At 38.5% G+C, this 26,287-nt stretch overlaps 1 protein-coding gene across 1 annotated transcript in view; it reads left to right on the top strand.

Moving 5' to 3' along the window:
- The window catches only part of LOC124591504 (ATP-binding cassette subfamily C member 4-like), a 257,017-nt gene that overhangs the window by 156,547 nt on the left and 74,183 nt on the right, over positions 1-26,287 (top strand). The window contains exons 6-11 of the mRNA XM_047131737.1: positions 1,187-1,343; positions 1,928-2,066; positions 2,143-2,253; positions 2,634-2,837; positions 10,153-10,439; positions 25,624-25,807. Coding sequence (XP_046987693.1) covers positions 1,187-1,343; positions 1,928-2,066; positions 2,143-2,253; positions 2,634-2,837; positions 10,153-10,439; positions 25,624-25,807 — 1,082 coding nt within the window. The remainder of the gene's footprint in view (positions 1-1,186; positions 1,344-1,927; positions 2,067-2,142; positions 2,254-2,633; positions 2,838-10,152; positions 10,440-25,623; positions 25,808-26,287) is intronic.

The raw sequence follows: 26,287 nt of genomic DNA on the forward strand, positions 1-26,287 counted from the left end.
GACCAGAATACACTTGTCTTTTGGATGATTCACCACGCCTCAATTGTATCCATGACATTCCCAATTTCAGAATGTTCCGTTGAATGTAATGTACATGGTTTCATTGAGTGCTTCACAACCTGTCCCTCACTATTATTTCTGAATTATATAGATGGAAAGCCTTCCTGCAGCATATTCTCTTGTGCTTTGTTCCCTTTTCTTCCTTTATCTCTGCTAGTCATTGTGTTCTATTTATTTCTGCCCCCCCCCCCCCCCTTGTTTCCATTCATTACATCCTTCAGCCCTCTTACCAGCCTTTAAACAGCCTCCCACCACCACCACCGCACCACATCTCCCCCCCCCCCCCCCCCCCCCCAGTTCCCAAGTTCCTCTGCTTTAACCCACCCTGTCGTCCTTGCACCCTTTAGATACATACATATTCCACATTCTGGCAATAATGTGATCTATTTAATTAAGTTTCCAACTAAACTGCTGTTAAATTTTGGTGATACTGCTACATTACCAGTGAACAGTTTCATGTTGACTTTCTATTTGTGATGACAAGCTCTTATATTTATATAGTTATTTACTTCCTCATTCTCTGTTGGATTAAGAAAGGATGGGGAAGGAAATCAGCCATGACCTTTCAAAGGAACCACCCTGGCATTTGTCTTAAGCGATTTAAGCAAATCACAGGAAACTTAAATCAGGATGACCAGGTGTGGGTTTGAACTGTTGTCCTCCTGAATGAGAGTCCTGTGTGCCAACCACTGCACCACCTCGCTCAGTCCCATCAGTGGTGTCCACTCCATTATGATTCCCATAAAGAGAATAAATTAGCCCTTCGTAAATGTAGTGGACAGAACACAGCCGCAGAATGGAGAAAAATTTACTCCATTTTGTGTTGTCAAATACCTATTTGAAATCTGTGAATAGTTAGTGAGTGAGTGAGTGAGTGAGTGAGTGAGCACGTGTGTGTGCACGCTCATGTGCCCTCTGTTATCAGCAATAGAGCTGGAATTGATTGTCAAGAGTAAAATTAACCATGTTTCATAATGTTTTCAATTTTTTCTTCTGTTCTTTAATGAAGTATTGTTGTATGTCTTCTGTATGACCTTATTTTTTCCTTATGATAACAATTTTTACACTATCAGAATTTTCCATAATATTTTTTTTTTGTGTATTTTTTAAAAATTTTTTATCACAGGTTATATGAGTACTTTGACAACAAAGTTTAGAATGCAGACAGCAATAAGAAGTGATGACAGGATAAGACTCATGAATGAAATCATATCTGGAATCCAAGTAATAAAGATGTATGCCTGGGAGAAACCATTTGAAAAGATGGTACATTTTGCTAGAAGGTAATGGAAAAAGTTAATATCGTCATACTTAACTGGTAAATTACACGGCAGATATGAGTGTTTAAATTTTTGTTGGAATGAGACTGCAAAATTTTTTGGAATAAGAATATGAAATTAATCGCCTGCCTGTCTCTACTTCCCACATGTACTTTGGTCAGTAAGTAATTAACATATTTTCAGTCAGAAATGTCTCTCAAGGTGTGTGTGTGTGTGTGTGTGTGTGTGTGTGTGTGTGTGTGTGTGTGTGTGTGTGTGTGTACAATGAGCTAGTAGTCAAAAAGTTGGATTGTTGAAACTAGTTCACATGAGGTGATGTGTTTATTTCAGTACATTCCAATTTGACACTTCAACTTTGCATGGTGTTCTATTGTTTAAGAAAAATCAATCGTGGGATGTCTCCAGGCAACTGAATGCATTTCTATACAAATATATTACATGCATGTGCTGTGAAGTTTGATTTGAAAAAGCTGTGTGTGATGCACTTACTTGGATGCAGTTAGCAGAAATAGTCATATTTAACAATTATCCATTTTCTGCCACTATAATTTTGCTGAGTAATGAAACATTGAATCTCAAATTTTCAGTCGAGAGATCAGGGTTTTAAGAGGAGCATCATATTTGCGAGGAATTCATTGTGCGTTCATGGTGTTCACTGAAAGAACATCTCTGTATATCACACTTGTATCTTACACACTACTCGGACATTCGGTTACCGCAGAGAAGGTATGTGCAATTTGAAGTGAAATTATAATATTGCAGATATTCTAAGAGCAATTGGTAACATATTGTTCATCTTCAGGTATTCTCACTGGCTCAGTTTTTCAACGCCCTGCAGTTGTGCATGGCTATCTGTTATCCATCGGCTGTGCAATTTTCAGCTGAAGCAAAAGTATCTATTCGGAGGTTAGAGGTGAGTTTACCATCTTATCAAATTGTAAACTAATGTTCTGGGAATAAATTCATGTAGAGGATACATGTCTCCTCCTTCCCCTTGGCTCCTCTCCACCACTTCCTTGCCCCCCCCCCTCCCTTATATATATATATATATATATATATATATATATATATATATATATATATATATATATATATATATATAAAGTATTTGTATATGTGTGTGTGTGTGTGTGTGTGTATGTGTGTATATATGTGTATGTGTATGTGTATATATATGTATGTGTATGTATATGTATATGTATATATATGTGTGTGTGTGTGTGTGTGTGTGTGTGTGTGTGTGTGTGTGTGTGTGTGTGTGTGTGTGTAGTCATTTTCATTTATTATTTGCAGGCATTTCTAATGCAAGAGGAACACGTGCCAAGGGTTGTAGATGGTCCAGCAGAGGAGAAGGGTACACATGCAAATGGTCTTGTGATGAAAGGAGTGTGTGCAAAGTGGGCTCCTGGCTCAATATCAGAGACCTTATCAAGTATAAATTTACATGTGAAACCAGGAAAGCTGTGTGCTGTTATTGGTCCAGTCGGAGCAGGAAAGGTATGTTTTAATAGAAAACTTGTTCCTTCGGTAATTGGCCTACGTGTATCATTATTAATGGGGCTTCTGATGCTGCTGCAAGGGCTAAAATTCTACTACCCAGGGTTTTTAGCTGTTCTGTACCCTTTGTCGATTTCATCTCTGCTATCTGTAGGAACATTCTATCGTTCAAGCACACACACTGGTTGCGTCTTTGTGGTAACGAGCTTGGGGAGATCTAACCCATCCTTGTGGTTTGGGTAACTTCCTCGTGTATAACTCACAAATAATTTCAGCTGTACTATGAATTGGGCACTGCCTTTTAAGCCATTTTCGTCTATTAAGTGGTGGCCCTATACCACTTAGTAATTATTCTAACAAGCCACTGGTGGTATGCCACTTTGTAACAGTGTCCGTTCTTTTAATCCTTTACATTTTACCATATTTGTCACTTCATCTATCAGAAGTTAACAGTACACACATCACAGACTGTAGAACATGTTCTGCTATTTAATAGCAATAGTAACATGACTACTGAAATTTAATTTTTGACTATGGACTACTGTGGTCTTTAAAAACATTTACCGACCAGAATCTTGTGTTGGTTGTACTAATTGTTTTTCATCTCTCCTCTATGTTGATTGCTTTTTAACTAGCATTCCAGATCATACATCATTAGCCCTTACAGTTTTACCTAACAATTAAAAATGTCTGGCTCCAGAGCGTCATCTAACTCCATGAACCAGTGAGTGCCTTACACAGAAAGTGTCTTTGATCCAGGCACATACGATGTCAGCTGTTTTGTGGCTTAAAGCTAAAGTAGTATGTGCATGTATCAAAAGGAGGGGAAACAGTTTGTGACTCTAAGGTGGTCAAATACATGAATTACGTGATGAATGCTCATTTAAAAAGTTTTATATTTAGTGCACTGTCATTGGTCAAAAACAGTTAGAATGCACACAAACACGTGATGATTTAATTTTAATTTGGAATCAAACATGGTTTTCACACTGCGGTATATACATAAAATGTTTTGGAAGACATGGACTGTCAACGGAAACTATTAAATACCAAAAACTCTTAATAAATGACATCTTCTGTACACCATGAGCTGCGCTACAAATGTTGTATTTGCCAAAATCAGTTTTTTGGCTTATAACTAGTCATCAGTGGCATCTGATACAGAGGAACAAACAACTGTATGTGCATACATTTCTACAAAATGATAAAAGATTGTAAATAGTAGTAATATAAGTCTACTTGAGGTGTCCAGAAGCAAAATGCAGTGAGTGCACTAAAACATTTTTTGTCAGGAAATGCAAAAAACTTTTTACTTACTTCATATGGCAGATATTAAAAATCCCTTTTCATCATAGCTGTATGCTTACCTAAGGAGTATATTTCTGACAATCCCTGAAACATTTGGCTTTTATTTTGCTAGTTATTACTTAAAATAATTTGCATTCAGAGTTTTGCCTCTGTTCCCAGGGATCTACAAAGTTACGCTTCTGCAGAGATCGATGTACATATATTATCATTACATAAAAATAGACACCTTAATACTGTTACAAAAGATTTATTGACTAAAATGGAATGTGATTACAAAGTATGTGACATTAAACAATAGTTTGAAAGTAGTTAATATGTCACAAGCTTTAAAGTCCTGTTCTGTCCCCTCCCCTCTAAATTACAATGGCAACTCATTGTCCTCTGCCTGAATTTCAAAGTCTGAATCTCCGTCTGCATTGTTCCCAGCTGTCTGACAATCGAATACATTCTTGTAGAAAGCAAGATTTTCTTTTTATTCCCAAGTGTACCCGAAATGCTTTTTGAGCAGGAAATCAATATCCCTCACTTTAGCTTCCTTTAAGGCTCTTCCAATTCTGATAATGTTTGGCTCCATGGACGAGTAGGCTTTGCCCCATCTGCATATCCCTCTTCCTTCACCAGCGTCCATTCTATAAGCCACTTCACCTCGTACTAGTGCATTTCTTTGTTTACTTCTGGTGATCACAACCCTCTTTACAGGGGCAAATCTGAAGTGCCATTGACGAGATGGTTTAATGACATCAGCAACTGCATCCTTCCAACACAGATTGTTGACATCTACTCGTAATTGCAAAACTGTTCTGTGATCCACAAACACTTCATTGTTCTCACTCGGTGAGGTAATTGTGACTTTAGACGTGAGAACCTTTTCTATTCAGTCCAAAATTGTCGGGTGGTAGAAACGAATGTCCAACCACTGGATAGAGTATCTTCACTCGTTTCACATTGACAGGAGCTTCTTGTGTTAGCCAATAGCACAGCATACCCAACATCGTCTGGTTTTTGTTTTGCCCTCCACAACTGTCTGACATCAGTCAGATGGTATGGATGTCAGTTAGGTCTGTAGATGTTAACCTGTGATGTACACAAGACACAATTTCATTGGCTCCCTTTGCAAAGTCTGTTTCTTTCCATGTGTGTATAAATGTGTTCTCCTTGTTTTGCCGTGAACCAGATGGTCCTTGACAGATTGTAAAATTATACACGCACATGTGATGCGTATAATAAGCACTTTGATCGTGCAGTTGAGGCAGTGGAAGGTTTTTCTGGCAGTCAAATGTCAGGATTATTTCACCATTGTCCTCAACTTTCAGTATACCATAAAAATCATTTGCCTTAGCTTTGTGTAGAGCAAGTTGTGTTGTCAATTCTTGTTTCTTCACCTCAGCTCCAGTTGTTCGGGTTAATTGCTTTATTTGTTGTTCTAAACTGATGCACACTGAGCAAAAGTCAGTTGCTGGGGAAGTGAAACTGATATTATAGTCAGATACAAAAATATATCTGAAAAACTCGTATGTAACTTCATCCACAGTTTTCTCTGGATCCACATTAAACATTTTCCAAAGCTTTGCAATCGATAATTTACTGGACATGGAGTGTCTACTGATGTTTTTTCCACAGCAGTAGTGTGATTGCACTGGTTTCAGCTTCTCAATAAATTCCTTAACTGAACATCATTTTCCTTGATAAATGTTCGCCAATTGGTCTCCACCTCGTCTTTCCATTGGAGCTTCTCCTGTCTGTAAGCACCATCTACAGACTCTTTGTATTCTCACTGTTGATATGCCAAGAACACTAGTAAACATCTTTTGGCACATGCGCAATCGCTGAGTTTGGTTTATCACTTTCAGATGGGCAAACAGTATCTGATTGAAATTTTTATGTTTTTCCTGGGATCTGCTGCTTCACTTAAACGCCTCCTCGGAGATTCGACTGATGTGTGTATAATTATAAACTCGTCCTGTTTAATTTTGTCTGCAGCTTTAAAATTCCTGATGTTATCTCCTTATATCCTGCATTGATACTCTTACACACTGGTATACTGATGAAGCTGCGTGCTTGCAGTGGGGACGAACGGGAAACCCACTGGTGGAACATCTACCAGAGAACAGTACTAATAAGGAGAAAGCTAGGATAATGCACTAAAAAAATCATATACTGTACCTCGTTTTCCTAAATAATTGATTATAAAATCAATAATGCACTGTTCATTCAAGGAAATTGTTCCTGACTGCAGCCATACGAAATGACCGTAATTTATGTTGACATAAACCCAAAACATCTCAGTGTAACATCACTGTTTACAGAAATGTTGGTAATGAAGTGATTATTGTTTCCATACAGTGAAATAGCACAAAATACTAGGGTATCGGACTAAATGTTACCTCATACGTTTTGCTTTGTTCCTCTTCCAGTCGGAAGGGTTGGGCGATTTTTATGGCCTTTTTCTTTTGGAACTGATTGTACATGTCTTCCATCAGCAACATCCATGACTACAGAGGAAATGATAAAGCACTCTTCATAATTTATCCAAACAGCAATAGCACAAACACCCTCCATGCACTCACAAACAAGCCAAGCTACGAAAAACGCACCAATATGGCTAGGTAACAGTTGATGTGCTACTGTTTTTTGTTTCACATTAGTTTGCAGTAGGGACAACTTGACAAATTGCCATCCATAGGCTCAAAAGTAAAGTTCATGAAGTAATAAGCTGGGAAGGCTGTATTATTTGGACAAAATACATAATGTGTACAAAGCGAGTTTTGCAACTTAAAACATTTTTAATAATGGCGCATGCTAAGGATACACCAAGTTCTGTTTTTTTTTTTATCATACAGTGGATTCACTCAGTTTTGCTTTGCAACCAGAAGTGGAAAGACAGAGTTTTGCATCTGTAGACCGTTTTCAAGGTACATTTTAGGGCAGAAAAAAGCTGTTTTGTTAGTGTTTTAAGAGCGTAATAGATAGATAGCAGCACAAAGAACAAAATGGTGGCACTAACTCATTTTCGAGAAAAAGTGGATTCACAGCAGTTTGCATCTGAACACCTCACTTAATTATGCACTTCTGTACCAATGACGTGCTTGTCTGATCTGAGGCTTTCCCGGCGAATGTGCTGTATCAAAGGTTCTCGGGAGTCCAGCCAGATCCAATTGTCGAAGTTCCACAATATTTCGGCAAATAACCGTTCCGCCATCATCAGGTGGTGCTGATGGAATTCCATCAGCACCACCTAATGATGGCGGAATGGATCTGGCTGGACACCCGAGAACCTTGGATACATGACGTGCTTGTCATTTAATATGGCAGGATCTGAAGTATGTTCTGCAACATAGTACATAGCTTGTCATGTATGTTTTAGCTGCCAAACTTCAGACAGTGACAATTCTTGATAATCAGTCTCTGTCGGTCCATTATGGCTTGGGGGACGTTGGCTGGTACATATTTCTTGACTCAAAAAACTTTACCAACAGCCATATGTTTTGGTTTATTTTATTTTATGTCTCAAATGCTACCAGTTTTGGCAACTCAATATTGCCATCTTCAGGCCTCGTACACTATTATCATATTAACAATCTTATTGAATGATGCCATAAAACTGGAATTGTAAATTCGATCATTATACAACAGATTCCCGTTCACAAATGGCTGTTGGTAAAGTTTTTTGAACCAAGAAATTCCTGATAATGTTTGACATAACTGTTGTATAGAAGAAACTTAGGACTGACAAGTCAAGGAGTCTACATTACCTGTCCTTCGTTGTTTCTAAGATCATATTTTTATTTGTCTGTTAGCTGCATTCATATAATTATGTAAATCTCAATTTTTGGCAACGAGCATGTGAAGGTAGAATATATAGGTAGAATATATAAAATGGAATAAGACTGCAAAATAGTCAGATACTGTATAAAATTAAACAATTATACTTGCAGGAAATAGACTCCAAACCAAAATTATTTGGTTAAAACACTGTTGAAATTTTGTATTTACATCTTACTCTGTAACTGTTTGTTAATTATGTATGTTGTCTGGTTGTTTTGTCCCCCCCCCCCCCTCTCTCTCTCTCTCTCTCTCTCTCTCTCTCTCTCTCTCTCTCTCTGTCTGTCTGTCTGTCTGTGTGTGTGTGTGTGTGTGTGTGTGTGTGTGTGTGTGTGTGTGTGTGTGTGTGTGTGTGTGTGTGTCTCAATCTCTTCTGAAATATTTAATAATCTGCATTTTCCTGCTTTGTGGAGAATGATGATGATTTTGTTAACTGCATTATCATAATAATATTTGTTTTCCCTTAAATGAGCATTGAATGTTGAGGAATTGGCTTCACTAACATTAGTATGTTCTCTAAACCTCATTTCAAAGGCTCTCACTGTTTGCCCAACATAAACTCCATCACAATGGATACATGCTACTTTATACACCACTGACATGTTAAATATTTGGCTATTATCAGTACTGTTTATAAGACATGGTCTTACATTGTTCTCTGGCCTGAAGTCAATTTGAAGTCTAGTTTTTGAAACAAATGACTCACTTCGTCAAAAAAGTGACCTCTGTATGGAAAGGTTGTAAACTTAGCTTTTTCTGCTTGTGTGCTCATTTCTAATGTAATTCGATTCCTAGTCTCAGAGTTCTTTCTGATTCTTGTGTATAGTTTCATAACTAGTTCTGGGTCATAACCATTTTGAAATGTTACCTTCTCCAGTATATGTAATTCGGCGTTAAGTCACCTCACTTAAAGGATATTTGATTAACCTGTCAATTGCTGAGTGGAAATAAAATGCTTTATGGGATTGTGGCTAGCAAGAACTGCTGTGAATTATGCTGTCGGATGTAGTAGGTTTTCCACATATGTCGAAAATGTGTGTATGTCTTCCTCTTTTAATTGTCACCTCCAGAAAGTTAATACTCCCATTTCCTTCATATATTATGGTGAAGATGATGGTCTAACGTAACTGATGAAGTCATTGGTAACCCGTATCGGCTTCATCAAGAGTACCATCAAATAAGACTAATGTGTCATCTACGTAATGTTGATAGTATATGACTTTCTTATTTAGGGGTGTACAAAGTAACATGTAGTGATTGTGATCAATTTTATGTTGGGCAAACATGGAGAATCTTTGAAACAAGGTTCAGAGAACATATTTGCGATCTTACACATTTTGCATATTATATCTTCACATGCCAACTGTCAAAAATTGCGATTAACATATTTATATGAATGCATGTCACAGACATGTGTAAATATGGTCTTAGAAACAGAGACAGGTAATGTCAACTACTCGACATGTCATTTCTGTCTTTATGCAATATGTCTATTTTGTTGAACCATTAACATAAATGACAAAGTGAGTGCTATTTTATAGAACATACTTCAGAGCCTGTCGTATTACCTAACAAGCAATGTCATTGGTGTAGGAGTGTCTAATGTAAGTAGACTTACATTACTAATACATATGTACAGCTATCATTTTGAAGAAATCGATGCTCATGCAGCTGTTTGTTCCTCTGTATCAGATTCCACTGATGATGGGTTATAAACCTGAAAACTAGTTTTGGAAAATAAAACCTTTGTTGTGCAGCTCATGGTGTATAGATAAAGTCACTTAATAAATATCTGAAAGCTGTGAAGCATCAAGCATTCAATATTTTTATGCCAAAAAAATGCATAACAGTAATAAATGAGAAACTAAAAAACCTTAATCTTATTTCATGAGGTTTATAAAAAACATCTATTGTAATGCCATTTATCTTATCTCATGAAAGTCTGTTACGTACTCAGAGTTCCATAAATTACATATGAATGTTGCTGTTGTACATATTTATCTTCATAAACAGCAACAAATTGTTTTAAATGTTATGTATATTGTTAAGATTTTCTCCAGTGAACTGAGTTTGCTGTAGTAAGGAGCTATAAATTAAATTTGTTCTTTTTTGTTTTATTAAGCTTCTTAATCAATAATAACTGTCAGTTATTCTATATAAATAGGCTCTAATAATTTTATTCTAGAGCTCTCTGCTTCATGCAGTTCTCGGTGAACTTCCAATTACTGGCGGTTCAATAAGTGCTGATGAGAAGATTTCATATGCGTCCCAAGATCCATGGTTGTTTGTTGGGTCTGTACGGCAAAATATTTTGTTTGGACAACCATATGATTCAAAAAAGTATCGTGAAGTCATAAGAGCGTGTGCACTTACAAGAGATTTTGAACTTTTTCCCCACGGTGATAAAACAATTGTTGGAGAAAGAGGTGTAGCTCTGAGCGGTGGTCAGAGAGCAAGAATAAACCTTGCACGGTGAGTTATTATAGTTTAATTCTGAAATTGTGTTAATTAGTTGTAAAACTATTACAGTGTGGTGGGTTTATGTAGCTTTGTAATTTTGGTAAATCTTAATTTAACACACTTGTATTTGTAGTATTTTCTTTTGGCTCACAAGGATGTAAATACAGTATTCTCCTCCTCGTCCTCCTCCTCCTCCTCCTCCTCCTCCTCTGTCCACCACCACCACCACCACTACCGCCTTCTACTCCCTTGCAATTGCAATTGTAGCTTAAAATTGCACGTGAGGTATGTGACCTTTATGATTAACCCAATAAACATATATAATGCTGATTGGTTGCTAATAACAGATCTTTGGTGTTCCATAAAACTGTTGTATTGAATCCAAACTCATTATTACGCATTCCGAGCATGGCCCATGTAAGCTAGCTAGCTCCATCCATCCATCCATCGTCCTCATTAAACAATATATATATATATATATATATACACACACACACACACACAAAGATGAGGTGACTTACCGAACAAAAGCGCTGGCGCTGGCAGGTCGATTCCCACGTGGAATGTTTCCTTTCATTATATATATATATATATATATATATATATATATATATATATATATGAGAGAGGAACAAAGATTACAATAAACTTTAAAGTTTACTTAACTTGTCAAGTATAGATAAAAGTCTGATACTTGAAGCTGAAAATCTAACGTAGTCCTGATGATTGATTTGAACTAAATAAATTAGAAGATTGTTGTTTTAGAATTTTTTTAATGTTTTTTTAATGTTAATTTATTTTCCATTGTTTTTCTCACATTTTAGTATATCATACAATATTTCAATTTTTCACATTAAGCAAAATCACATTGTTCGCACCTATTATACAAAATACATCTGATAGATCAGAGGCAATCTTATTATTCTCTCACTCTGCAGAAGTAACAATATTCCAAAGGGTTTACAGTTTTTCTTAACAAATGAATTGCTACAAGTTTTCATTACATTATTAATTTTGATTATTATTTCATAAATGAATCCAGAAATAAACATAGTAAACAGTACAGGATTGGGTAATTAATTACAGAAATTTTAAGTGTGCAAATAATTCGTAATTTCAAATCTTTCTGAAAAAACTAATTTCATCTGTACATTCAGAACTAGTACTTATTAATTATAATATTGAAACTTAAATATTTTGTAAAGTAATTCTTTTTCATAAATTTTAGCTTGAAAGGCAGCATACTGTGTCTAGAATTACAAGAAAGTTTCAAGGAAAACAAAAAAAAAAATAAAAAATAAAAATAAAAAATAAAAATAAAAAAAATAAATAAAAACAAAAAAACACAAAAATAAAGTTGTTATATTAACTTAATTATGTTGTTAAATTAACCTAATTATGTCATGTATTGGAAAATTCGACTCGTTCCACATCATTACGAAATATCGTATTCATGATCCATGGAACTAGTATTAATCTAATCTAATCTAATCTAATCTAATCTAATCTAATCTAATCTAATCTAATCTAATCTAATCTAATCTAATCTAATCTAATCTAATCTAATCTAATCTAATCTAATCTAATCTAATCTAATCTAATCTAATCTAATCTAATCTAATCTAATCTAATCTAATCTAATCTAATCTAATCTAATCTAATCTAATCTAATCTAATCTAATCTAATCTAATCTAAATATTGACATGTCCAAAATTCGAAAAATAATACTGGTATGGGTAACGACTGTTGAGGAAAAATATTGCTAGAGGAGGGTGTCCTGTTACACTCGTCATCAGAAAGTCTGTTAGAAAATATATACATCATGAGCACAAAAGCACTTCACGGCCCACACAGTAAGACAAAACAAGTGACAAACAAATTTACAGAATGCGTACCAGTATACATAATTAGAAAGTAGCGTAAGCAGTGACGTACAGTGCATGAGATTTCACAGAGAAATCAGTCAAGTACTACTGTTGAACATGAAAACTAAAGTGAACACTTCATGATAACCAGAGCAAAGTAAACAAAGTGCTTGCCAGATAGCATGCCAAACTTGGTGCTCCAAACAATGTCAAATATGAGAAAATTTATACTAAGTAACAAAAAGGCTACCATTAGCCATGTGAGACAATGAATATGATCAGAATTCAGTGTTAATGGCGACAACCCATATCATCAGCATCATCATCCTTTAAGACTGATTGTGCCTTTCAGTGTTCAGTCTGGAGCATAGCCCCCTTATGAAATTCCTCCATGATCCCCTATTCAGTGCTAACGTTGGTGCCTCTTCTGATGTTAAACCTATTACTTCAAAATCATTCTTAACCGAATCCAAGTACCTTCTCCGTGGTCTGGCCCGACTCCTCCTACCCTCTACTGCTGAACCCATGAGTCTCTTGGGTAGCCTTGCTTCTCCCATGCGTGTAACATGACCCCACCATCTAAGCCTGTTCGCCCTGACTGCTACATCTATAGAGTTCATTCTGAGTTTTTCTTTGATTTCCTCATTGTGGACACCCTCCTGCCGTTGTTCCCATCTACTAGTACCTGCAATCATCCTAGCTACTTTCATATCCGTAACCTCAACTTTATTGATAAGGTAACCTGAATCCACCTAGCTTTTGCTCCCATACAACAAAGTTGGTCGAAAGATTGAACGGTGCACAGATGACTTAGTCCTGGTACTGACTTCCTTCTTGCAGAAGAGAGTAGATCGTAGCTGAGCACTCACTGCATTAGCTTTGCTACACCTCGCTTCCAGTTCTTTCACTATGTTGCCATCCTGTGAGAATATGCATCCTAAGTACTTGAAACCGTCCATCTGTTCTAACTTTGTTCCTCCTATTTGGCACTCAATCTGTTTATATTTCTTTCCCACTGACATTACTTTCGTATTCGAGATGCTAATCTTCATACCATAGTCCTTACATTTCTGATCTAGCTCTGAAATATTACTTTGCAAATTTTCAATCGAATCTGCCATCACAACTAAGTCATCCGCATATGCAAGACTGCTTATTTTGTGTTCACATATCTTAATCTCACCCAGCCAGTCTATTGTTTTCAACATATGATCCATAAATAATATGAACAACAGTGGAAACAGGTTGCAGCCTTGTCTTACCCCTGAAACTACTCTGAACCATGAACTCAATTTGCCGTCAACTCTAATTGCTGCCTGACTATCCATATAAAGACCTTTAATTGCTTGCAAAAGTTTGCCTCCTATTCCGTAATCTCATAGAACAGACAATAACTTCCTCCTAGGAACCCGGTCATATGCCTTTACTAGATCTATAAAGCATAGATACAATTCCCTGTTCCACTCATAACACTTCTCCATTATTTGCCGTAAGCTAAAGATCTGGTCCTGACAACCTCTAAGAGGCCTAAACTCACACTGATTTTCATCCAATTGGTCCTCAACTAATACTCGCACTTTCCTTTAAACAATACCTGAGAAGATTTTACCCACAACGCTGATTAAAGAGATACCTCTGTAGTTGTTACAATCTTTTCTGTTTCCATGTTTAAAGATTGGTGTGATTACCGCTTTTGTCCAGTCTGATTGAACCTGTCCCGACTCCCAGGCCATTTCAGTTATCCTGTGTAGCCATTTAAGACCTGACATTCCACTGTATTTGATGAGTTCTGACTTAATTTCATCCACCCCAGCTGCTTTATTGCACTGCAACCTATTGACCATTTTCTACCCTTCCTCAAATGTGATTCTATTTCCATCATCATTCCTATCCCATTCTACCTCGAAATCTGAAACATTACTGATCGTATTTTCACCTACATTGAGCAACTCTTCAAAATATTCCCTCCATCTGCCCAAGGCATCCACAGGATTCACCAGCAGTTTTCCTGACCTGTCCAAAATACTTGTCATTTCCTTCTTACCTCCCTTTCAAAGACTGCTAATTACACTCCAAGAATGGTTTTCCAGCAGCTTGACCCATAGTCTCCAACCTGTTTCCAAAGTCTTCCCAAGATTTCTTCTTGGATGCTGCAATTATCTGTTTGGCTTTGTTTCTTTCTTCAACATAACTTTCTCTGTCTACCTGAGTTCTAGTATGTAGCCATTTTTGATACGCCTTCTTTTTCCTTTTACAGGCTGGCTTGACTGTCATTCCACTAAGCTGTTTGCTTCATCCTACTTTTACACACTACTGTTCCAAGACATTCTTTAGCCACTTCTAGTACGGTTTCCCTGTACCTTGTCCATTCCTTTTCCAATGACTGTAATTGACTACATTCAACTAACTGGTACCTTTCTGAGATCGCTGTTATGTACTTGTGCCTGATTTCCTTATCCTGAAGTTTCTCCACTCTTATCCTCCTACATATGGACCTGAGCTCCTGCATTTTCGGCCTCACAATCCCAATTTCACTGCAGATTAAATAATGATCAGCGTCATCAAAGAATCCCCTGAATACACGTGTGTCCCTCACAGCCTTCCTGAATTCCTGATCTGTTATTATATAGTCAATGACAGATCTGGTTCCCCTGCCTTCCCAAGTATACCGGTGAATGTTCTTATGTTTAAAAAAAGAGTTTGTGATTACTAAGCCCATACTGGCACAGAAATCCAAGAGTTGTTTCCTGTTCCTGTTGGCCTCCATATCCTCTCCAAATTTACCCATAACCTTTTCATACCCTTCTGTTAGATTTCCAATCCTGGCGTTAAAATCACCCATGAGCAGAACACTGTCCTTGTCCTTTACTCTAACAACTACATCACTGAGTGCGTCATAAAAACTATCCATCTTACCTTGATCTGTCCCTTCACAATGCGAATATACTGACACAATCCTAATTTTCTTGCTAGACACTGTCAAATCTATCCACATCAGTCGTTCGTTTACATACCTTATTGCAACTACACTGGGTTCCATTTCTTTCCTGATGAAAAGCCCTACACCCCATTGTGCTATTCCTGCTTTGACTCCTGGCAGGTAGACCTTGTGTTCTCCTACTTCCTCTTCTTTCTCACCCCTTACCCGAATGTCACTAACAGCTAAAACGTCCAGCCCCATCTTACCTGCAGCCTCTGCCAGCTCTACCTTCTTCCCAGAGTAGCCCCCATTGATATTAATAGCTCCCCATCTCATTACCATTTGTTTGCCAAGTCGTGTCTTAGGAGTCTCTGGTTTGTCAGTTAGAGGTGGGACTCCGTCACCTCAAAAGGTCCGAGGCATTTTGCTGTGATTATTGCCAGCATCATATTTAAAGTACCAGGGAAGCAGGTTGCTAGCCTTACTTGCCCCGAGTCCCATTGGGTTTTACCCCTAAAGGCTGAGTGACTAACCGGTAGATTTGGTAGTCTTTGCCGTATGAGCACAAAGGTGACCACGACTCAGAATATCTCAGAGATGCCCATATAGTACAGTAAAATACATACAACTACTTCATAGTAACTACTCCTTTTTTTCACTCCGTTTTAGTTCTCTACATCTTTCATTTTCTGATCTGTCTATTTTTCGCTGTCCTCTTCCCTCCTTTGTCATGTGCAATGCATTTAGGTTTTCACACTCAAATCATGCATGATATTTAGCAGCAATCTCTTTCTTGCATATTACTCTGTCTTCCTCCTTTAAGTTAGGTTTTCAAATCTAGTCTGGTCCAGTCCTCAACAATCAGTCTTGAAACCACAGTAGATATGACAATGAAAAATACACCACATTGTTGAGCATCTCAAAGAATTTATTTATTGATCATCAGTGCACATCTATATGTGAACCATTTGTAGCACAAAGAATATAGAGTCTATATTCAGTTTCTTGCCACTTTCTGTGTGAAATTTCCTCTGTTATTGTTGCAATTGCATTAGCGATAAGATATCGCAATGTAGGAATATCGTCCACTTAAGTTGCATACTCGTGGTCCTTCATGAATCCCCACATGAAGAAATCAAGCGACGTAATGTCAGGCAGTGGGTCCTCTGCGTCCGATCCAACTATTGGGAAATGTCCTATCCAGGAACTTGCGAACATCTGTTGACTAATGTGGCAGAACTTCATCTTGTTGAAAAATGATGTTGGGTTTCAAGTATTGTATATGAGTGTAGACAAACTGCTCCAACATGACCAGATACAAAGACCCATTCACTGTTTGTTCCGCAAAGAAAAACGGTCCAACAATCCTGTCGTCCATTAGCCTGCACCAGACGTTTAGTTTAGGGCTATCACGAACATGTTTGATGGCAACGTCCGGATTTTGCAAACCCCAAATCAGAACATTGTGCCTATTAACCCTTCCAGATAGAGGAAAGTTTGCCTCATTTGAGAATAAGCATCTTTCGAGGAAGCTGACATCCGTATCAATACGCTGCAGCATATCCACAGCAAATTGTCGTCGGTGTGGTTTGTCATTTGGCGTCAGATGTTGCAGAATTTGCACTTTGTAAGCACACATATGAAGATGGTGGTGAACTACATGATGCAATGTTGATAGTTACATCAAGTGGCCTAGATGCTTGACAAATTGACTTACACTGACTTCTGAGAAACGTTTGTCTGATGTACTCCACTGACTCTTCTGAAACTCCGTAACATGCACCGCCAGAATGTTTCAGAACACTTCCTGTTCCCAGAAACTTCCTATACCATTCCTAAATTGTTTTCACATCAGATAGATCACATTTGTACACACAATTTTTTATTTTTATTTAATTATTGATTTATTTAACCTGACAAGATTAGGGTCATCAGGCCCTCTCTTACACCTAACCAGGCATTCTACTTATTTTACATTCATATTTTTTGGTAGGCATGTTAAACTACATCTAGTACAAAAGTGAAATAAACAATTACGAAGGCACACATGGAAAAATACATACATAAAGAGTTTATATTCGTAGATAAGTACTGTTATAATTAGACACTATGAGAGAGACAGATTTTAGATAGGAATGCTTGCAGCAGGGAGTATGAGGGAGACTGATGGTGAAGGGAGGAGAAGAATAGAGACATGATGCAACAGAATTAAGGAAATATAAAGCAAAATAAGATTGAGTGGTTATTAGAGATAGATGAAGATGAAGAAGAGAAAGGACCAAGATGGAGACACTAGCTTTGCTATTTGACAGAGGAGAGGATTGGCCTTGTGTATTAATTTTGTGGAAAACGCTATGAGGATGATAGTAGGAAATGCTTCAGCTTGTTCTTAAAAACAGCAGGGAATTGAATTTTGCGCGAGATAAATGGCAGTTTGTTCCAGAGGCGGACAGCGGCAACTGAGGAAGAGTTTGCAAAAGTTTTTTGTTTTGTGATGGCATGAAAGGCGTTTAGTCTCTGAAGCAAGATACTGGGGTGCTTGCACGATGAGGAGTCGGTAACGTAGACATAGTATGGTAGTCCTGAAATTTGTCCGGCCACAGCCCCCCTAACTGGGAGTATGAAGCACTAACATGATCATATCAGTGAATGTTGCAGGTGTAACACACACAGGCATTCATAGTTGGTTCTAGCTGTCAGTTGTTTTCACTACTCATGCCTTGTTGAATTACATCACAATAGTGGAGGTTCGGTAGAACGAGTGCTTGCACGAGCTGGCATTTCAAGTCCTGTGGAAATAAGTTCCGAAACTTTTTGAGAGCATAGATACAAGTGGACTTCTTTCGGCACACTGCGACTGTATTCTCCGCCGAGTTGAGATGCTCATCCAAAGTTACACCCAAGTTCTTAACTCTTTTCTGATGCGGTATTGGAATACTGTCGAGCAGAATAGGAGGCAGCTGTTTGCAGAAATCTGAACTTATTAATTTCTGATATGCTATTAAGATTACTTGTCTTTTTTGCATTTAGTTTAAGCCCCAGGTTTTTCACCCATGTCACCACTGAAGACAGATCATCATTGATCTGAGCGATTGCAGTGTTTATATCTTCGGGTCTGACACTTAAGTAGAGCCAGAGGTCATCAGCATAGAAATGATATTTACAGGAGGACAGAACCGATGAAATATCGTTGACATTTCAAGAAAACAAAAGTGGTCCTAACACTGATACTTGTGGCACTCCCGAGGAGACATGTTTCAGGAAGATTTTTCATATCTGCAGACAACACATTGCTGTCGGTCTTCTAAGTAGCTTTCAAACCATCTCATTGCACTATCTGAGAAATTAAGCTGTTGCAGTTTTTTGAGCTATATGTTAGAGTTAACAGTATCAAAAGCTTTGGTGAAATCTAGTAGTGTCAATATTGGTTCCTTTCGGCTGTCGATGGCATATTTCAGGTCATCAGTTACTTTAATTAGAGCAGTGTTTGTGCTGTGATGTTTAGGGAAACCGGATTGAAATTTGTCATATAGGCTGAATTCATGCAGGTGTTCAGTGATTTTATATATATTAAAGTGCTTTGAAAATAGCAGGCAGTATACTAATTGGTCGGTAGTCACTATGCAATTGCGGGTTTTCGATCTTAGGGATGGGTCGAATTATGCTTCTTTTCCATGCAGTGGGGTATATTCCGTTCATGGGGGGAAAAATTAAGTATGTCAGTTAAGACAGGTACTAAGATATCAGCAACGTTCTTAATCCAGGTTATACTGATACTGTCATTGCCTATCGCGCCAGAAGAGATTCTCATTGTTGCTTTTCTTGACGTATTTATTGTTACTTGTTTTAGGTGGAATGTATCGTTGTTAGTTATGCAGTTAGGGGATTGTTGTGGACGGTAATTATCAGCCATGTGGGTATTCAGAGGTACAGAGAAGAATTCATTTAATTTGTCAGCTGAGACATGGAAAGCTGTTTCCAATTTTACCTTTCCAACTCCCAAGCTACGTAGGTTCTTCCATAGAGTCGTGGGCATCAGATCGCTGCATACAACGGAGCAAGGGTGGCTGATTTTAGCATTGTGAATGCATTGTTTCACTCTGTTCTGTAGCTTTCTATATTCTTCGAAACACTCTGGATTCGGATCTGCCTTGAAATGCCTGTGGGCAGCATCCCTATTATTAATAATTTTACGTAATTCAGCTTTCAGCCATGGAGCAGGAGATTTTCTTACGTGGATTGTGCGTACAGGTGCACGTTTGTCATAGAGGGCAGTGAGTTTATCACCAAGTTCATTAATTTTGCCATCTATTGTAGGTTCTCTGATTATTTGATGCCATGAGATTTCTGAGCAATCGGCTGTTAGTGTCAAGCCAATACGTTTCATGTTCCTACAAGTTACATAACGCGATTTGATCCTTGGGGGCTGCACAGAGTAGGCCAGGAATATTACATCATGTGCTGAGAGGCCAGGGGCCGATGTTTGACCAACATCTTTTACTTTGTCAGTCTGTTTCGTTGCAATTACGTCTATAATAGTATGACTATGTGCCGTATGGTGTGTCGGTTGTAATGGAAGAATGTTCATGCTATTGCAGCTAAAAAAATCATCTTAGGTTCATTGTGGAGGGAGTGTCTCTTAGCAGGTCTATGTTAGTCACCCATTACAATGACATGTTGTATTAACACTGAAGTGAATGTAATTCCGACTGAAAGGAACTCATTGAGCTTATTTTTGGCGACTTGTACACAACACCAATCAAGAACTTCAGACTTTGTATATTTATTTCAGTGAACATGAATTCAGCCTCTTTTTCTTCAGCAGGGTTTGACGTACATAAGAGTTTCGCTTTGAGATCTGTTCATATATATGCGCCGACCCCGCCATCTTGCTTTTTTGATCTGTTTGCCCTAAGAAATGTTCTACCTTGGGAGATGAACAGATGCAGAGGATATGTGTGGTTTTTACCACATTTCAGATAAGAGGATTACGTGGTAGTTTAGTTGGTTGAAGAGGGAGCTACGTTGTTCGTAAAGTGCAGGTAAAGACTGGATGTTGCAGTGCGCTACTAAAAGCTCTGACGTGTTCCGCTGGGCAGCCTGGAGTAGGGTGGCAGACTGGTTTGTCGCTTTGTTAGGAACTACCTCTGCGAGGGGCACTGGCCGCTGCCTCCGCGAATTGACATAATATGTGTCAGAGGTTTTGCTCGCCCTGTTTGTGACTCCACGAGTTCCGAAAGAAAGGTGATCGCAAGAGATTTCCTGAGGTTGCAGGGGTTTAGAAAATGGAGTAGTGGTATTCGGTGCAATGAGAATATGACCAAAACAGTGAACAGCTGTGTGTCACTGTATATCCTGTGTCTTAAGAGGTGAAGTGTAATTACCGTATTTGAAACAGCTTAGGGTGGAAATAAGGAAAAGGGGAGTGATTTAAAAGGCCGATGCTGCCAGCAGAGAGTAGTAAGCTTAATAACTAATAGTTTATCGTAGGAAGCTAGAGTTAAATAGAAATTTACAAAAGTGATACTGATTATCATAGGAAGCTACAATTAGACTGAAATTTATTAAAATGATACTGATAGTGATTTTTGTTATGAACAATTTAAACCAAAGAGAGATGGGTGATTAATGAACTAAGGGAGAGACTAATAATTGCAGTGGTACTATTACAGAATGGAAGAGAATAAACTGAGCAAATAAAAATAGTATTAGCAGTAACTAAAATTAAGTAAACGTTAGAGCTACAGGTACAAAAAATAATACAAAGTTAATACAAATACAAAAACAGTTAGTTAAAGGTGCAAATATGGGGATAATTAAAAAGTTAATACAATTACAAGACAGTATATCTGAGTATAGGGATGTTAAAATTTGCAAATGGTGTCAAGTTTGCACTTTTGGCTCGAGTAGCTTCACTTAATACTATTCATTTCTGTCATGTTTGTGACTGTCTTCTTTCCAGCTGCTGTCTTAATCATTACTCTGCCATCCTGAGCTCACACATTCTGAAGACCGAAATGGGATGTGGCACTGTTTAAAATCTTTAGCCGTTCGTGTGTCAGATCTTCCCTTATTCTAAGCCCTGTCCTTGCTAACCTCTTCTGCTGGGTAAAGATCTCTGCCCTTTTTCGGTATGAGACAAATTTAACTATTATTGGACGAGGTTTGGTAGCACCTGGTAGTTTTCGTCCCACCCGATGGCTCCTGTCAATGTCTGCCTTAGTCACTTCAACGCCTAATTTTTCACGTGCAACCTGTATAAGCAGTTTGTCTGTATCTTCTTCCTTACTTTCTGCTACTCCAAACAGTCGTAGACCATTTCGCCTTTGGTACTGTTCTAGCTTGTCTGTTGCGGCAGATAGTTTTACTTCTAACTCTCAAGCCTTTTTCTCGTATTCAGACACACTTTTTTAATGCTGTAATTTCGGCAGTATTGGCCTCAACAGTTCACGCATTTTGGCCAATACTGCTGCCGTTACTGTATCTGATGCAGTGCCTGCTATCAGATCGAGATTGTCTTTATCGCGAAGCGCAGCGTTTACCTCAGAGCGGACTAGCTCCGCTATACCGGGAGCCGCGGCCGCACCTTCCGCCAAGAGCGGGCCCGCCGCACCTGCTGCTTCCCCGCTGCTGGACGCGCTGCTGTTGACTCTCCTGTTTACCATTTTCTCCAGCGTAGATATTGGTGGAACACAGAAAAAAAATAGCACTACTGCGCAGAACACTTGTTTACACAATTTCCACAGGTACTAGACAACACCACCTGCGAGAGCACCTTCGAATTCAACTAAATTTCGCGAGCTGAACTTAACACGTGTTACACCTGCAGCCGCCATCTTCATAACCTAACAATGATGATTTATTTGCACAGTAATCGGCGATTTTGTTTTTGCAAACCACACTACTGCTTGTGTATGCTGCTGTGGAGTCACCATTTTCACTTTATGCGACCGTGCTGCACTCCGGCGACGATACTTTGCACTTCTGACGTGGGAGTATAAATTCTTTGGGAAGCTCTACACTGTGGTGCATTATTCATAATCATCATCATAATCATCATCATAATCATCATCATAATCATCATCATAATCATCATCATAATCATCATCATAATCATCATCATAATCATCATCATAATCATCATCATCATCATCATAATCATCATCATCATAATCATCATCATCATAATCATCATCATCATAATCATCATCATAATCATCATCATCATAATCATCATCATCATAATCATCATCATAATCATCATCATAATCATCATCATAATCATCATCATCATAATCATCATCATAATCATCATCATATCTACTTTGGTTTTTCTCTCCTGGGTCCTTGAAATAAGGGAGGTTTGAGTAGGACACCCTGTATATTTTTTAACAGATTGTCTGATGATGGGCCACGCATGAAACAAGTAGTAGAAAGTTTGGATTCAATACAACATTTCTATGGAACACACAAGATCTTCTATTAGCAATAAATCAGCATTGTATATGTTTATTGGACTACCAACTCTTTCTTCTGAAATGTTGTAAAATCTAAGTACTGTTGCACAAAATACAAGTATACTTGTATATTATCCACTTCCTTACTTGCAGCCCAATTGTTTCATTCTTCATATGGCAGTTTATTTTTTTGTTCATTGACTTCTAAAAAAATTGAAATTTGTTATCAAGTGTCTAAATGTGTACTCTGTCATATCAATTGCTTTGTTTATATTCATGTCTACCATGTGTGTCTATTGTACTGAAACTGTTTATTTTGAACATTTTAAATAATGAAAATTTAGTTCTGTTGAGCAACATAACAGAAACACAAGCAAACTTTCATTTCCTAATAAATGCAGCGAGCAGGAATAATATTGTTGATATAAGACTTTGGTAGATAGTATGGTCTAATCACAAAACATATTTCAGTCAGTGCTTATATAAACTGTCTGTGGGACTTCAGGAGGTGGTGGGAGACTGAAAAGATAAGGTACGGGAGATTTGCTTTTGTACAAGGGTGGGAGGATAGCTACGGTCAGTGAAAGCTTTAGTGAGACCATTGGTATATTTTGAGAGGGACTGATCATCACCACAGATGCAACTACCATGGGTGGCCAGGCTGTACGGAAGGGACCTCTTGGTATGGAATGGGTGTAGACTGTCAAAGTGGAGGTATTGCTAATGGTTACTAGGTTTGATATGGACAGATGTACTGACATAGCCATCTCTGAGGTGGAGGTCAACATCTATGAAGGTGGCTTGTTGGGTTCAGTAGAACCAGTTGAAGCAAAGGGGGGAAGTTGTTGAGGTTCTGGTGGAATGTGGATAGGCTGTTCTCAACTTCAATCCAGATAGCAAAGATGTCATCAATGAATCTGAACCAGGTGAGGGGTTTAGGATCCTGGGTTTTTAGGAAGGATTCCATTCTCCGAACCTACACAGTATACTCATACATCCTTACACAACCCCTGCTCCCAATCCCTTACCTCATGGCTCATACCCCTGTAATAGACCTAGATGCAAGACCTGTCCCATACATCCTCCTACCACCACCTACTGCAGTCTAGTCACTAACATGACCTATCACATCAAAGGCAGGGCTACCTGTGAAACCAATCATGTGATTTACAAGCTAAGCTGCAACCTCTGTGCTGCATTCTATGTAGGGATGACAACCAACAAGCTGTCTCTCCACATGAACGTCCACCGACAAACTGTGGCCAAGACCAAGTGGACCACCCTGTTGCTGAACACACTGCCATACATGATATCCCTCATGTCAGGGACTGCTTCACAGCCTGTGCCATATGGAGCCTTCCCAACACCACCAGCTTTTCTGAATTGCACAGGTGGTAACTTTCCCTGCAACACATCCTACGTTCCCATAACTCACCTGGCCTCAACCTTCGTTAGTCACTGTCCTCACCCATCCAGCACCCTCCCTGTTCCCATTCCAGCACTACTCAGCCATCATTTCACCGCCACACCCAGTCTTTAATTTCTTTTTATTTCTCTGCTGTTGGCTACTTATCCCCCCCCCCCCCCCCCCCCCCCCCCCGCTCCCCACCTTCTCTTCTGCCCTCCGTCTAAACTGCAGCACTTCAGTCCGCCACCCCCACCATACTATCCCTCCCTCTCCCCGCCCCAGCCTCCTCCTTACCCCCATCCAGCCGCCACTCCCATCATGCACTGGTGCTGCTGGTTGCAGTGTGGTTTCAGTTGTCAGAGACTGCAGACGTGTGTGCAAGTTGTTTACATGAGTTTGTGTGTGCACGTGTGTCTTTTGCTGACAAAGGCCTTAGTGGCCGAAAACTATAAGTGTGTGAATATTTTTGTTGTGCCTATCGCGACTCAGCATCTCCACTATATACCGAGTAGCAACTTCCCGTCATTTTTCTAAAAATAGTTCACATATTGCAGAACATCACTGAAATGGTGTTCATGTGGCACTAGATTATGTGATCTGGTGGTATGATTGTACAGAACTTCATTGAATAAGCACAGTGCAGGAGATTAACTGTAACTGTTCTCATGCAACTCGGCCAGTTGGGTTCCACATGGGGAAGGAAATGTGTTTGTTCACTCAGTTTTCAGTGCGTAAGCACAATGGAATGCGTGTGGTTGTAGCCTTGGTGGTACAGTTAATTATCTTAATTATCTGGGTAATTTGATCTGACTCACTGAAGTCAATAGGATCAAAAGGTTGTGCCACATTGATTTGTTGCGTGTGTTCCCCTTTGTTGCCGACACTTGTGGGAGGAGAAACATAATGACGCTCACTTTTCACCTCACAAATAATCTGCTCTGTATCTTTCATCACACCTTTCATCACACCTTTTAATCCACTAAAAAGAGTACGTGGTTGGGTGAAAGGTCACAGTAATATTGTCCAGTTTCATGGTCCATTGTTCAGTGGGAACATAGTGTTGTACGTTACCACTGTATGGATAATTCAGCATGCTTGTTGCACGTCAACAGAGTGGGGAAGTTCTACTTGGACAAGTAGGTGCAAAAACATTTCGATACTATTATAGCAAAATTAAAACAAATTTACTGGAAAAAATGTCACACTGGTAAATACAAGTGAGTGTAAGCCAGTTACAATGAACAGACTGAACAAATGACTTAAAAGGAAAGGTATAAAAATTAAATTTTGGTTTCTTTTCTCTGCTATTGGATGCAACATGGACCTTAATGAGTTGTTGTTCCCACAGACTATTATAGCACTGTTATCATATAATTTCTTTTCCAAACATAAGAAATATTGCTCATAAATTGTCAATCAAAGGTAGAAAAAATTTGTGCTTGGTAACGTGTTGACAATGTAATATGAACCATCCATGAAAATAGGGTCACTGACATTTGTCTGTTGAAGTCTACACTTAAATTACAAATTATCTTTCTATTTCAGCGCCGTTTATCGAAATGCAGACTTGTACCTTTTGGATGATCCCCTTTCTGCTGTGGACACCCATGTTGGTAAACAACTTTATGAAGACTGCATCAATGGTTACTTATGTACAAAGACAAGAATCTTGGTTACCCACCAATTGCAGTACCTTAAGGATGCAGATCACATTATAATCCTAAACAATGTAAGGAAATTCAGGTATAAAACCTAATCAAACTCAAAATCATATTCTTAAATATGTGGAGTAGACTATAGTTAAAACTGTGTGGGATGGTCCTGTCAAAAAGAAAGTACTTAATAACAACTTGAAGTCTTTGATTTGTTTCTTAAAAGTGACAAAATGAATTAGAAGTAGGTAATATCAAATTACCAGTAGTTCAAGCAACATAAATCAAAACTCTCTAAAGAAAATTTACACTGAAATGACAAGTGATGGGATACCTCCCAACAGCATGTCGAACTTCCTTTTGTTCAGTGTAATGCAGCAATTCTATGTGGCATGGACTCCACAAGTCATTGGAAGTCCCCTGCAGAAACATTCAGCCATGCTGCCTCTATAGCCACCCATAATTGTGGAAGTGATGCCGGTGAAGGATTTTCTGCATGAACTAACCTTTCCATTATGTCCCATGAAAGTCCGATGCAATTCATGTTGGGTGATCTG

This window comes from Schistocerca americana, chromosome 2 (genome assembly GCF_021461395.2).
Source record: "Schistocerca americana isolate TAMUIC-IGC-003095 chromosome 2, iqSchAmer2.1, whole genome shotgun sequence".
NCBI classification, from domain to species: domain Eukaryota; kingdom Metazoa; phylum Arthropoda; class Insecta; order Orthoptera; family Acrididae; genus Schistocerca; species Schistocerca americana.